Below are 15,969 nucleotides of genomic sequence, written 5' to 3'. Positions count from 1 at the left end.
TCAGAAGCATCAGCAAACAAAACAAAGTTAAGTGCAGTGGATTGGGTAGAGACAAGAGTAATAAGGCCAGAGGTTTCTAAGCTGCTGCAGGCTGGGATGCTTCTAGTGCAGGCATGGAGGATGTAGGGTAAGAGGAGGCTAGCTGGCAAAGAGAACTCTGTGGTCCCACCTTGCTTTCCAGAAGGGAGGCTTTATTTTGTATCTGCTTTCCACATTAGCGTTCTGCTCAATTTGCTGCAGGAAGGATGCTACTGCTGGCAGTAGGGGGAATGAAAACCACTATTGGACCATATTTTATAAAATTTCAATAAATGTGTGGCCCTCCCTCTGCCCATTAAAAAAAAATAACCTTCAGCATTCTGTCAAGAGTTCCTTCTCCTGACTATATCTGTTGTTCTGTGTTTAACAACCAAGGTATCTCTTGTCTTCCCCATATCTTCAATGAATGCCTGCTAGTGGCAAGAAAATAAGGACCAGAAATTGAAAGTGGTTGGAAAAAAAGAATCTGAGTCCATCCTATCTTATTTCATGAGGATAACAGAAATCACTTTTTTTTTTTCTTTTCCCTAGCTTCTCTCAGGATGATCTTCATCCCAAAAGCCAGGGTGCTGCAATAGCTGTATCAGAAACCCCAAGTGGATTGTCCACCTTTTTCTTTATAACCTGAGAAAAGCTCTTCCCTCCATTTTTCTCAGATAATAAAGAGTTGAAGGTATATATTTAGAAACCAGTAGTTTTAAGTTTTATAGAATGTTTGAAACTTGGGATGGGGAAAAATGAGAACTAGCAAAAAGCAATAAAGCTTAGAAAGCAATATATTTGGTCATTTTCACCCAAAATTAGAACTTCATGCCCCTAAGACACAAGCCTAAATAATATTGTTTGTGTTGCATTAACCTTAAGGTATAATATGGCAAAAGCAGATTACAGGAAATCACAAAAAAACCTGTTATAACATTAGCAGCAGCTAGCAGGAGTATTTTGGCAAGCAATCACTCTTACAGATTGAGTTATAAACATTGGGATCATGGCCTGGGTCTGTGTGAGTTTAGACACAATTTGCACATAAATATATGACTTCAAAAATAAGTACCATATTGAAAAATGGCCACCCCACAAGATATTTTATATGAGGTTTGATGTTTCTCTTGTTTTGCATTTTGCCCTTCACTTAACATGTTTATGAAGGACAGGAGAGCCCAGGGTTGGAGGAATAGTGAGGGATCAGCTGGTTCAACTCTACCTCTCCTGCGCTCCACAACTTATCAACATGGTATACATGGATTTAGGATTTTCAAAGATACTATCTCATTGAATAGCTGGACCAAACCCAATAATCTTCTGGTTATTGTGAATTATATTATAAAGTATAAGATAGTGGCACCTGGGTGGCACAGTTGGTTAAGCATCCAACTCTTGATTTTGGCTCAAGTCATGACTGTGAGATGGAGCCCCACATGGGGCTCCGCTCTGGATGTGGAACCTGCTTAGGATTCTCTCTCTCTCTCTCCTGCCTCTTGCCCTCTACTCTCTTCCTCTCTCTCTCAAATAAATAAATAAATAAATAAATCTTTTTTTTTTAAGTATAAGATAATGTTCCCATTTTTGAGAAATTTATGATCTCACTGGAAACCCTGGACATACATTTAAGCAGCTGTCCGTCATTCTAAGTGGGGGCCAGCCAGAGCAGGGAGTGACGAAAACACAGCTGTTAATCATATTGCCTTCTTTGGCACCCGTAAAGGCTAAGTACCCAATAGGAGGTATATAAAATATAACGTAGCTTGTTGCACTAGAGGAACACAGATAATACAGCACTGGGCTGCAACATTGGAGCCACGTCTCTTATAGTAATAATATGTTCAAAGTCAGAAATGAGAGGAAATAAAAGTAACAGCCACTTATTTAGTATTTGTTACATTCCAAGTACTCCTCAATATATTCACTGATTTATCATTACGATACCCATAAGGTAAAAACAAACATAGGCTCAAAGACATACTTGCCTAAGGTTCCACAGCCAGCACATAGGGGCTGAGATTTCACATCAAAGCTGAGTTCTAAGCCCATGCTCCAATCTCAACTCCTCATCCTTGTTATTTCCAAGATTCTTCAAATGTGTTAACATACCTATGATGATGCCTTGTTCAATTATGAAATATAGCAAAGCTCATAAAGTATGTAGAAGTTTCTGTAGAAATTTTACTGATATCTAAGTATGTAATAATTTTCTACGTTTCATATTAATATATCTTAAGGACTATTACTACAGTATATTCAAGATAATGAGATAGAGGACACATTATATTTAGTTTCTGAAGGTTCATATCAAAGGCCATACATTCAGAATACATTCATAACTGATAAATTGTTTGGATATTTTATTCAGCTTGATGAATGGAACACTGAGATGAGTTCAAGATATTTAAGCATTGGGATAGATTCAGTGTTGGTGGGGGAAGGCAGATATAAATCTGTTATATTTAATGGTACTGTTTTAAGAAAATGACTGTAAACAAATAACATCAACACACATTTTAAGTACAACTTTTAAGTAGGAACAAATACAATGGACTGTACAGTATAAGGAAAGTACACTTATAAAGTCCTATCTGCTGCTTGAAGAAAGTCAGCTGAAGGTACATTCACTTCTGGATGCAGCAGCTAATTCATATAATGCCTGGGCGTGTTCAGTCAGATCCAATAATGCCAACTTTATTAGTTTTAGATTATGACATTTTAGAAGGAACCTTCCATTTTATCTACACAGATTCTGGCACTTGCAGCATCCCATCAGAAGTCAGACACTAGTTATTAAAAGCTGGTTTCGACGGATTGAATCTGATGATTAAGGATGACTGCAGAGAAGGGGTACATGGGGCCACTTAGAGAACAAAGGAAAGGCTAAGCTTCTGCCTCAAAAATCCTGCATGAGCCTCCTTTTCTAAAGGATATTGAAAATGACATCTCACGTGGGGCACTTTTTTCCAGTTCTCATAGGAAATGAATTCTCACTCTCTCCTGAGAGAGAACAGAAACTCAACTGGGAAGAAAGGAGAAAGCAAGGAAGGCAAGCCCAGTGCCAACAGGAGCAGCAAAGGCAGGAAGAAAGGAAGTTAACTTCTTTGTTTTGGCAGCAGTTTTGTATTTGCCTTTGTGGCGTCTCTGAATTCCTGAAAGCGCCATCCATAATCACTGGCCCTTCTCCTAGGGAAGTAAAAAGAAAGAGCAAGCAAAAGAACTTTATGTCCTGAATCTTACTGTGACAGGAACCTTTCACAAATCTGAGCTTTCTAGGCTACTCATATGCATGATTTATGGTGAAGGTTCGAGGCTCTTAAAGTCATTTTACAAATGAGAAAATGCTTAGTACCTTACTAGGTACTAAGAAAAATACCTGAGTGTGCTTGATGAAAAAGTTGAAAAGAAGACCAAAGCCTTTTCCAGAAAAGGTTCCTAGTTTAGCTTAGATAATTACAGTGCTGTGGAAACATAAGGTTTGGTGTAACAGGATAACTTAATGAGACATAAACTAGTGTACTGTCTTTGATGCTATGGACTCCTTTGCAAATGATTGCAAGAGTTTTCACTCTCCTTTCCTTTCCCTCATGCACAGGAAAGGCAGAAAGACCCCAGTGAGTTTGAATGCCTGCCTCCCTTACCCCTCCTGGAGGCTACAGCTTCCAGAGGCCAGGGAAGGAGGCCACTCCACAAGAACAAAGTAGGCTTTCTGAGATGCAAATCAGGGGAGACATGGTTAATAAATTCCAGAGCAGTGTCTCTGTTTTTAGTGTCTGGCCTTAGAAGTATCAAATATGAGAGGGCAGATGATTATGACGATGCCAGGGGAGACCCTGGATGCAGCAGCATGGGTCTCTGGAACTAGCCTGGCACACAGGGAGTTGAAATACCAGGAAACTGCCACCTTTTTATTTTGGTCAGAGTGTCTTCCCAGAAATCTTTTATTCTGATTTTCCTGGACTGACAGAGACCGGTTACTTTAGGGAAAGGAAAACTTGCTTGAGAAAAACAGACATTGCTGTCTCAGTATTTATCCCCAAACTGGCAAACAGAAAACAGTGTCACACACGAAAAAGGTTCACTGAAAACACTCCCTACTTGAGAAAACAGTACTTCAAATACCACCACATGAAATTGCTGTACTAAGAAAGTCACACTTTCCAAGTCTGATTCATAGCATTAATGTTCAACTGGAAAAAAATATATAAATTTCTAGGAAACACTTCCATACAGGGAAGTATATATTAACACTATAACCAAATACCACACGGTTGGCTGAAGTTGAGAGAGAAGTGTTTGAGGATAAATTACGGAACAAATGTATCCACGTCTAGCAATTAATCTCTAAAGTCCTTGGCCAAAGCTTCTCTTCTCATCCAAGCTGACAAATGTGTTTTGGGATTTGATAGCCAGAAAAATCCTTGGGAGGTATTTTAAGAGTAATTTTTCTTAGAGGAGGCAAAGGAGTAAAGAAGGCAAGGTGAAATGCCTTCAATATTTCTTTGATATGCTTATCTTTTTAATATGATAACAGCACACTGATCTGCAACAAGACAATTTAAATGGAAATTTAAGATTTATTACACATTTTGCTGTCTTTCAAAATAGCAATGCACCAAGCCTAAAAAGATTTCATCAAGTATAATTTAACATTTTCTTGATGATCCAAGGTCAATATTATAAATTACCTACTAGTTGTGAGATCTTGGGCAAATCACCTGAATCTTCAGTGTCCTCATCTTTACCATGGAAATGATAGTATCTGTCTTATAGAATAGTGGTGATGGATTAAATGAGATCATCCCTGCAAAGCACTTAGCATAGAGCCCTTTACACTATTAAGAGACTCAAAATGGTGGTTACTGCTTCTTTTTAATATATTTCTCTGCTCATGATTATGATCTAGAAAACTGAGTTGACCTGTAAGTTTAACTTCTGAAGTTACCACCTAAAATTTAAACCTTATATTCTCTTTTAGAAAAGAAAAAAAAGATCAAATAACCATTTCTTTCAATGTGGTAGACTTAATGTCAGAAGCAGCCCTTGGTATAAAAGACTAAAAATGTTGAATAAATATTTTTAAAATCTCTAATACATAGCTGAGTTGTCAGGAGAATAACTGAATCCTATAAGGTAAGAAAGAATTCTGAAACCTCTTGGTAAGCCAGGGCTGAAGAAAGAGTTTTCCAGAGGAATCCACTCATCCTTGAAGGTCAAGACTAGAGCATGAGCTTTATGCTGGGGGTCAGAGGACAAGCCTGGGACCCTGTAAAATAAAAGGCTGGATCAGAAGCCCTTAAGATACCTGCTCCTCCTTCCCTGCCACTACCTCGTGGTAAATGAATTAGAAAAACAATCTGCCCTCCAGAGGCTGACAGTAGATGAAGCTATTTACCTGCCTCAGCCTTGGTCAGTCTGGCAAGGAGGGTGAAGGGAAAGGCACCTCTGAGAATTCCTTTTTTTTTTTCCTCTGAGAATTCCTAATCACAAGTTCACTCTTGGGAATATTTGGGGATAGAATCCATACTATTTATGGGACCTCATAAACGATCCTTTCTGGAAGAACATACTTTTAATCTAGACCTCAAAGAGCTCCCACAGGAAAAAAAAAAAGCTCCCACAGATAAATACTAGGGAGAACATGAGCCTACGGTCACTATCACTTACCTACTTCATGACCACAGACAACTTTGAAAATATTTCTGTGACTCAGTTTCCTCATGTAACAAATGTAGATGATAATAGTACTTGTAATAGGGACTCTTGAGAAAATTAGATAAGTTACTATGTATAATATGCTAGGAATGGTGACTACCCCACCACAGTAAATACTCAATAAATATTAGCTATTATTAAAGGATATGGGAAACTATTTATGACATAAATGAAGAAAGTAGGATTTAACATTATATATAACCTGCTTCTGGTTTTTCTTCATCTCTTTAACTGCCCTCCTTCCCGCCGCAGCATTCCTGCAGAGAAAACACTGGAAGGAAATAGACCAACATGCTAACTCTGTAGGATATGACTCAGGGAAATTTATTTTCCTTTTAAACTTTTTAGTTTTTAAATTTCCAACAACCATTATATATTTCTTCTACAATTAGAAATACTTAAAATAAGAAAAGACTCCTGTTTCCTCTCGTTGAATCCCATTACCCACTCCTCCCCCCTAATGCTGGCATTCTTGTTTTCTTCACAGAGTGACAATTTAGCCACATAATTTTCAGGTTAGTAGGTAAAGAAGAGAAGGACATCTAAAGGAAAAAAAAAAAAACATATCAGAAAGAAAAAACTGGCAGGTTCCCACATCATGGAGGAGAGAAATAGTTTAAATACTTCCATGCATAAAAACAGATTGGCTAGTGATGGCACTCATGTTAAAAGCCAGCAGAGGTTTGGGGGTAAGGAAGATTTTTTATCCCCTCGGGTTTAACTTGCTTAGCTTTTGTGATTATGGCCCACAAAGTCAAGATGTCCTATATGTATAATTATAGACAAATATCTGAATGATAAGGGCAAGTAACACAGTTATGTCTGAAAACAAAGTCTACTTTAAAAATAAAATACATTATTTGAAGAAGGAATAATAAATCAAAGTCACCTTTCTTGTAATTTAGATATATTTTAGTCTTTATGAATCAATCTACTGTAACAAAAATGTCCCTGGAGTGCTGTCATATTTTCTGCCTGCCCAGCACATTCTGGACACCCTTGAAATGTTTGAAGAATTTCTTTCTTTATTGGTCCTACTTTCCTAGGACAGAGCCAGAAAACTTGTTTCTCCTGCCTTCCATGAAGTCAGGGCAGCATTATGGGACCAGATTCCACCAACCAAATGCCCTGCTCAGCACTAAGTTTGAGAAGTAACTTGAGGAAGAAATAATGGAGAATCCATCCTATGGTGACCATAGAGGGAAGTATCAGACTTTCTGAGGGTAGGAGGTCCCCTGGATAAGTGATGTAGTGACATTTTCCCTAAAACAACCTGGTTGGCATACTGGGCTCTGTTCCTGGCTGCACATGTAACTACTGGATACCCTTTAATAAATTCTGCTTCTGCTCAAACTAGCCAGGGTGAGTTCTATGGTTTCAAAGAAATCTGAAAATATGAGGAATGATGATAAATGAAGCCTCTAAAACATGAAGAATAACAGCAGATGCACCACAAAATTACAAAAATACTAAATAACTATTATCTCACTGGTTGGTCCTTTGTTTGTACACAATAGAGACTAAATTCTCATTTACAGGTGGGGAAACTTTCCCAAGATCACACAACTTATAAGCATATGGTAGAACTGGTATTCAAATCCACATATTTCTGGCTCCAGAGTCCGAAATCTCACACTGACATAAACCTCTCCCCTGATACAACCCAACAGGGGATATAAAAGAAATATCTAATGACACTTTAAAAAGACTTCCTAAAGAGGGGAAATCCCAGTGTGCTTTATCCAAGCCCTTTTTCAGATTCTTCAGTTCACTTTACTGTGACTTCTAAACTAAAACACAGAAATGGAATGAAATCCATATAAAAAGTGAGTAAGAATGCAAAAATTTGTTCAGATGCTTAATAGATCCCGGGAACCACACATATGAATGACTTTCTTTTTAAAGCCAATTCCTATCAATCACTAAAAATAAAACAATACTACAATCTCTCAGGGACATCTGAGAACATTATTAATAATGTTACATATATCATAAAAAGCAAAGGAACAGGAAATATGAATTTTTAAAAATATAGTTCAACTATATCCTGATATCTGTAATCAGCTCTATATTGCAAATTGCCACTTCATCATGGTAATTTTGCAAATGTACTGGGAAGCTTTAGAAGACCTTTTAACACCTGTTTTAGGAAGACCAACCACCTTATATTAGCCCCTCTGCACATTTAGAAAACAAGATTCATTTACCAAGTCTGCTTAAATCTTAAAATATGAATGTATTCAGTGATAATTTTATTTTGCAGAGTAGAAAGAAACACAAGGGAGCTTCTAAATGTTGGCTCTCATTATACTTCCAATTATTTCAATTATTTCAGATTATGCATAAGGCAATTTCTCCTTTGATAAAATGCTGGATAAAGATAACCAGGGGAATCTAAATAGCAGCAGTCTTTGTACATATGGTAAATTATGTTCTTGGCGGGGGGGGGGGTGGGGGACAAAAAGCTCTAAGTTAGGTGATGTAATATGAATTTGATTTTCTTATGGAGACACTATTGTAACAAAGCCTTGGATAACTAAACCTAGTCCAAACTTTATATATAAAAATTATAAACATCTCATTTAATCAACTGTTCTGCATTATTTCAAACATAATTCCAAAAAAAACAAAATTGCAACCAAATAATAAAACCATGCCTACTATGATTCCTGCTTGATTTTGTTAAAAACCAGAGGATAAAGAAAGGCATAATCAGAACCCATAGAAATAACAAATCTTTCTTTGGGTAAACATAAGATGTCCATTTAGCCCTACAAACCAATAAACTCTTTCTTAAGGATTTTCTTACTTCATAGGAATGAGTGGCTTTTCAATAGCCATGTTTGTCCTGTATGACCTTGGGCCCCGATCACATCTGACAGAGATAAACTCTGACCTAATAGAACTGCCTATCTTATCACAGAACTAAGACTTTTGGGGAAAAAAGGGTGACTTAACTGCTTTTTGAGAAAATATCATTTTTGCTAAGCTTTTTTTATAATTAAAGACACAGATATGGGCTTTCTAGAACTAAAAACCAGAAGATTTTCAATTTTCTTAAGATTCCAACTCCTCAACACCACCAGCTATTCTTTGAACATTGATGTGAAGGCACTGGAGTCTTTAAAAAGATGAAGATAACCAACACTTACTTCTTTAGCATTTTTCCATCCATTCTTTCCACTTCTCAGAATGGGAGTTCATACCATTACAAGCTACAAGGCTCTGAAATAAATGGTGGCCAAACTGGAAGACAACTAATTATGGTGTGTACATGAAAGACTCTACCTCAAGTCTTAGATGTTATCTTACATATTATAGTAATAAAGTAAGCTACACTCAGTCTGATGTCTTAATTTGTATCCAGCTACCTCTTGGTCCCAACTCTCAAATGGAATTTGGCCATCCCCTAACACCTCTCTACTCTAGTTGGCATCAGTATGTTTCCTTTCTTAAGGCTCTAACGATAAGCCTTGGTCTAGTCCCCTATCTTGTATGGAATATTTTTGTTTTATTTTTTGATTTGCTATCTTATATTTTAAAACTTTTATTTTGAAATATTTTTAAATTTAGATAAAATTGCAAAAAAGTACAGAGCATCCCCATATGCAATTTACCTAGCTACTCCTAATATCAGCATCTTACATAATCACAAGATGATTATCAAAACCATGAAATTAATATTTGTACAACACTATTAGGTAAACTACAGATCTTATTCAAATTTCACCAGTTTTTCCACTATTATTTTTCATTTGTTACATTTATACCCCTAATCAATTTGGAGTTTATTGCTATGTATGGTGTAACATATGGATCTAATTTTATCTTTTTCTAAAAAGCCACCCAATTGTTCACAGCAGCATAATTACGATAGTAAAAAAAAGAGAGTCAACCAAATATCCACTAACTGATGAATGGATAAATAAAATGTGATATATCTATATAATGGAATATTATTCAGCAATAAAGAAGACTGAAGCACTGATTTTTGCTATGACATAGATAAACCATGAAAACTATGCTCACTGAAAGAAGTTGATCACAGAAGACCACACTGTCATCAATTTTTAAAAACTCTGTAATTTTAATTTATATGTTCCTTTCACCCAGGAGTTGTTTAATAAGAGAATTTATTAATACCTAGGTATAAAGGCTTTCCTCTTTTTTGTCTTTTTTGTTTTTGTTGGCAAACTGTGGCTTTTAAGCATTTAAAAGTGTCGTTTGTCATGTTTAATGCACTGTGGCTTGAATTCTATGTTGTCTAGTATCAGAATCACTACCATTCCTTTTTGTTTCCATTTACACAATACAAACATAATTCTACCTTTGTCCATCCTTTCTTTTTAGAATATTTGAATCACTGTTTTAGCTAGTATCTGATATAGAATATATACTTGGGTTTTACAATGTAAGCCAAATTGTAAATCTTTTTAATAAGTAAATTAAGCCCATTCACATTTATCGTTAGGACTGATATGTTTAGTCACATGTTTATCATGATATTTTATAATTATGAATTAAAAATAAAATTCCTGTTTCTTTCCCTACAAGAGGCACATATTGATATTTAGGAAAGTTTCTTATTTTAATTCTAGTGATTACCTTTGTACTTATATTTTTAAATGTCCTTTATTTAGGGGCGTGTGGATGGCTGTCAGTTAAGCATCTGCCTTCAGCTCAGGTTATGATCTTGAAGTCCCAGGATCAAGCCCCACATTGGGCTCTCTGCTCAGCAGGGAGTCTGCTTCTCCCTCTGCCCCTCATTGTGCTCACGCTCCCTCCCTCTCTTTTGCTCTATCAAATAAAAAAAAATATTAAAAAAATTTCTTTTATTTAACTATTCACCATATTACATTTCTCTTTTGGCTAGGGGTATTCTTTATCATCCACTTATTATCAATTCAAAAAATGATTTTTTTCTATTTTCATCTTTCTCTATCCCTTCTCCCTTCATTTTTTAAGTTATATTATTTCAATTTTGTCACAGTACATAACATGTGTGTTAGTCTTCTATCATCATGCCCATCTCTATTCTAGTCTTACATGAATATCTATATATATTTAAAGGCCATGATCAATGTTAGTCCTATGCTGACGTTTTCTCTGTCATTAGTTGGGAATCCTCTAGTGTAGAGGTCAACACACTTTTCCTGTAAAAAAACAGAAAGTAAATACTTCAGTTTTGTGGACCATATGGTCCTTATCACAAATATTCAACCCTGCCACAGTGTAGCAGAAAAGCAGCCACAGGCAACATGTAAATAAGCAACTATGGCTATTTTCCAATAAAACTTCACTTAGAAAAATAGAGGACAGGCCATAGTTTGCTGACCCCTGCTCTAGCATTCTTTAAGAAGGACTGATAAATGCAGGATTCTCTAAATTTTTGTATAGTTAAAACTTTCAGTATTGCCTTGGTATCTGAAGGAGAGCTTGGCAGGATATAAAATCCTTGATTCACACTTTCTTTCATTGAGGCTTTTTCAAAAAAATGCTACTTTCATTGTTAAGTTTCATGCTAGCCTAATTATTTTGTCTTTGCAAGTTATTTGATCTTTTGGCCCAGAGCACTTGAGTATTTTATCTTTATCCCTGAAATCTAAGAGATTTAGTATGATATGTCTCAGATTTGGTCAGTCTACATTAATTTTCTCAAGTACCCAGTAAACTCTCTCAACGTGCAGATTCGGGTCTTTCTCTGTTTCTGTAATTTATTTTTAAATTATAGTTTTAAATATTAGCTCTGTATCATTGTTTTGTTTCCTTTTTTTTTTTCCTGAGGGACTCTGAAATATATTTTTAAATGACTTCTTCGCTCATCTTTTATTCCCATTTCTCTTGGACCTAAAGGGTGGCAGAATAAGGCACTCCAAAATATGCCACTTTAACATAAAAATTATTTTGAATTAAAGCATTTAAAAAATAGCAAATCAAAGGAAAACACATTGACCTTCCTTCTTTTTCTTAAAAGCAGGATATGAAATTCCCACGTGAAAGATGTCCTTCCTAAACCAGAAGGAAAGTAACATTCTTATCCAGGACCAGAAACTGAGACACAAAATTTTTTTGTGCAAAAACAGACCTTGTTAAAAGAATTCTTACCTTTCTTTAGCCTGTTCACATAGTTTCCCCCCAATTGCTTCCCTGTTCAACCTACTATAAAAGAATGTGGGTTTGGTCATTTCTTTGGGTCTTCATTCCTTATGAGAGTTTGTGTCATGCAAAACTTGTATAAATGTGTATGCCTTTCTCCTGTTAATCTATCTCATGTCAGTTTGTCAGAGCTTGCCAAAAAAAACTAAGAGGGGAGAGGTAAATGCCTACCTTTCCTTCAGACCCTATTTCCTTCTTTCTTTATGTCATTTTCATTTTCCTGGTTATTTTCCTGTCTATCTTCAAACCCCTTATTAAATTTTCATTGGAGTCTATTTTCTCTTCTTTTTTCTAAAGATTTTATTTATGTATTCATGAGAGAGGCAAAGGGAGGAACAGGCTCCTTGAAGGGAGTCCTATATGGGAAATCTATCCCAGGGCCCCAGGATCTATTTTCATTTGGGCACTTTTAAATGTATGCTTCATTTCTGAGACCATTTTGTCTTTCCATTTCCTGAGTTCCATCAAGTCCTTTTTTATTTATCCTGGTTTTTGTCCATTTTGCATTTCTGACTCAGAATTGTTTTTCATATCCTCAAGTGCCTGATGCCCTTAATTCTGTCTGAAGTGTGAATTTACACTCTTCTTTTGCCTCATGGTTATTTTGCAGGGAAGGATTTTCCTGAATTGATGGTTATAATTTTGTGTTTTCTGATTTTCTGTAAAATTTCTCTACTGACTTTTTCTCATTTTTATGATACTGGAGTGGTTTTTTTTTTTTTTTTTTAATCTCTATTTTGAAAGGAGCCCTCTTCTGTCAGCCTAGCAAAGCCCAGGTACTTTACTAGGTTTTTCTGTCAAGTGTTTATTTTGGTGGTGGGAAAGGAGTTGAGTCCTTTGATTATGTGATTCTGTCTTACAGAACCCTAAATCCACCCCCACCTTCAACTTGCTTTTCTTCCTTTCTCCTTCATGTATTTGCTAAAAAGCACTTCGTTTCTTTTTACTTTTTTCTCCCTCCTCCAGAAGAAAGACTGCCCTAGTAAGTAATGCTTACCCTTTTAAATTATTACCCTTTAAACTGTATCTGTCTTCTTAAATGTTTTATCTGGTCCTATGCCACATGACCCTTTAAATCACACATACTTTAAAATCTCTTGCCTATACTCCAAGCTCTGATCTGCTTGGACATTTTTCCAGCATTTTAAAATTTAGGCTGAATTTAACTTTTCTAGTGGCCATTCAAAATCACCCTTAGGCACTTTTGCTAACCTCTCTCTTCTGTCTTCCTTGCAGTTTTTCTTGTTCTGCTTTTGCTCACAAAAAGCCTTATGGCAGAGTGGAGGTGGGAGGGAAGTATAAGGAACTGAACACCAGAACTTGTTGATTTTTTTATTTTTCTATTTACTCAAAGTTATTTTGCACTTTTGGCATTATCTGTCTCCAAGTATGTGTAAAGAACTTTCATAATCAGAGAAGTTGTTTCATACTGTTTTCAGTTTTTGAGACTAATAATTACATAGCTCCCATTGTTTTCTGCTACCTAGAAAATGTATAGGATATTTTCTGTCTCTCCAGAGGATGGGGAAGGAGCAGGATACAAATTTTTCAATTTAAAAAATGACCAACTTTAAGGGGAAAAGCAGGGCTCTAGCTGACTGTTGCCAAGAATGTGGCAATACGAGAAGAATACATTTAATTTTGTGTATCCAGAGTCAAACTCATGCTATGACTTCTTTTTCACTGACTCTCAACATCTGCCAAGGTACATTTTTTTGTTTGTTTGTTTGTTTGTTTTGGAGGGAGGGAAGGACACAAACAAAGTGGTTTGTAAAACTGACAGAAAGCACCATACCCACAGTGAGGCTCTCTCCAAGCCCTTGACATTATGAAATCAAAGTAATAATCAACTTTTGACAGATATAAAATAATAAACCCTTGTATATCTAGAGCAAGTTTAGTTTAAATGGATTTTTAAAAGCACCTAAACACTATGTAGCAAGGTACATTCCAGATACTATTACCGGGTTAAAAAAGAAACAATAGAGTCAAGAAAAACTGAAAATAGAGGGAATGGTTGAGCTAGCTCTATTGTCATTAAACGCAATTTCCTTTCCATTTCACACAACTCTAAAAGTAAAAACAAAGCCACAATCCATTTGCTTCTAGAAACTACTCTGCAATTTGTGACGTGAACTGCTGACAACATATAGCAGACAACTAAAAATCTGAGGATATGTAACTCTATCATGACCTAACATATTTCATTTCCTCACCATGCCACCCAACCCTCCTCAACAAATTTGACTTCAAAGATAGAGAGTAGTGGTAAAATGTAAATACCAATTACATTAATTATAAAAACGTCCACACCTTGCCTTTTTTCTTTACAAAGTGCTGCAACAAGAAGGGTATTCTCCTTCTACAGACATTAAAACCAAGATTAAGTCATAGAAAGCCAATGACAACACTAAAATTCTAAAACACATGAGAAATTGAACTCTAAATTAGCCACAAGGTTAACAGCTAGAAGATTAAGCAGCTGTAGACATTAAAGTAACAGAACAAATAAAAAAGACTTAAGAGCATGCTGATTTCAAGTTCTCAGAAAAAATTCTGAAACTTGGTATCTTGGAAATACGAAATATATATCCATTGAAAGAAAACTCAATAATGGGGATAAATACCAGAATGTGTGAATTGGAAAACTCAGTACTAAGGGATTTATCCTGAATTCAGATACATATATATATATAAATATATATATATATATATTTATATATATATGCATATATATATATATGACAAAGGAGAATAGTTTAAAAGACTCCAATATATGTCTCATAGGAGGTAAAAAGAAAGAAATGGGAAGGGAGGGATAATGGAGATTTACCATACAACTGTTAACAGCTTTCCAGAACTAATTAAAGATAGGAGTCCTCAGATGAAGTGGTCTCAGAGTATTATGAAGAAAAACTTTTTTAAAATCCAAACCTGGACATCACTATAAAACTATAGTACATCTGGCACAAAGATAAAATCTTACAAACTGCTAGGGAAAAAAGGATGGATTATCTTCAGAGGAATGGCAAATAATCTTACAACAGCTGTCTTATCAACAGAAATAGATGGCAGAAGGCAATGAGTGATCTCAAATTAAAAAGAGGTACAGAATTCTATACCTGGCTTAGTCATCATTCAAGATTGTGAACAAAATAAAGACATTTTAGACACAGAAAGATTAGGAGACTGTGCTATTTACAGGCTGTCAGTGAAAGGAATACTAAAGGATATGAAACGCAAGAGGAAAACAAAAAGCATGACAACTGATAAGTATGTATATGATAAACATTAAAATACTTAAAATTAATAACTAATTTATTTGTTTTTAAGCAAAACAAACAGAAATGGTAGACAACAATGGGGAAGATGTGTGATGAAGGGGAAAATGCGCTCAATAGAAAGTTAAGGAACATGCTGGGGAAGACACAGAGTAGGAGGATCCTGAGCTCACCTCATCCCAGAGATACTCGAAGGCAAGCACATCCATTACAACTAACTCTGAAAACAGACTGGCAGAAAAGATCTTCCACACCTAATCACAGAGAGACCACAGAGAAGAGGGCACAAGGGGCAGAGACATAGCCAGGAGCTAAACCTCTGGATGACTACCTAAAATTGGGAGGGACATCACAAACATTGAGAAGTGGGGATCCAGACCCACACTGGGCACCCTACCCTGGAGATTTGCACTGGGAAGATGAGTCCCCTAATATATGGCTTTGAAAATCAGTGGGACTTAACTCCAGGAGAGCTAGTGGGTGTAATGAAATGGAGCCCCACCCTTAGAGAGCCCATGCTAAATAGCTCTGCCTGAGACAGCAGAGAAGCAGCAGTTTTAAAAGTGCCTGAGGTATAGGTGAATGAGATTTACATAATAATCTTACATTTGTGCAGGAGGAGCAGGGATTTATAGGAGATTTTTCTAGGCATGCGCCATTTATCTTGCTCTCCCCCAGCCTACACAGCCAGATGTTTGCAGAAGCCAGTTCTAATACTGCATCTACCTTGTTAGCACCAAATGTCTCACCTGGCATTCCCTAGCAGACTCATCTCCAAAGTGACTTGTGACCTGGG

The 15,969-nt window shown here is 36.2% G+C and overlaps 1 protein-coding gene across 10 annotated transcripts in view; it reads right to left on the bottom strand.

Moving 5' to 3' along the window:
• Nucleotides 1–15,969, bottom strand: part of UBE3D (ubiquitin protein ligase E3D) — a 202,733-nt gene that overhangs the window by 83,591 nt on the left and 103,173 nt on the right. The window contains exons 10-11 of one of the 10 annotated variants that reach the window (XM_077903240.1): nucleotides 8,889–8,982; nucleotides 6,151–6,278 (exon numbers count right to left, since the gene is read on the bottom strand). The exons of 6 other annotated variants lie outside the window; for them this stretch is intronic. In XM_077903240.1, coding sequence (XP_077759366.1) covers nucleotides 8,893–8,982 — 90 coding nt within the window. In that variant the 3' untranslated portion in view covers nucleotides 6,151–6,278; nucleotides 8,889–8,892. Of the gene's footprint in view, nucleotides 1–3,177; nucleotides 3,208–6,143; nucleotides 6,279–8,888; nucleotides 8,983–15,969 lie in introns of those variants that run through there. 3 more of the 10 variants (XM_077903241.1, XM_077903245.1, XM_077903239.1) reach the window with 3 other exon arrangements.

Source organism: Canis aureus, chromosome 7 (genome assembly GCF_053574225.1).
Source record: "Canis aureus isolate CA01 chromosome 7, VMU_Caureus_v.1.0, whole genome shotgun sequence".
Classification (NCBI taxonomy): domain Eukaryota; kingdom Metazoa; phylum Chordata; class Mammalia; order Carnivora; family Canidae; genus Canis; species Canis aureus.
This window is presented reverse-complemented; position numbering and strand designations above follow the sequence as displayed.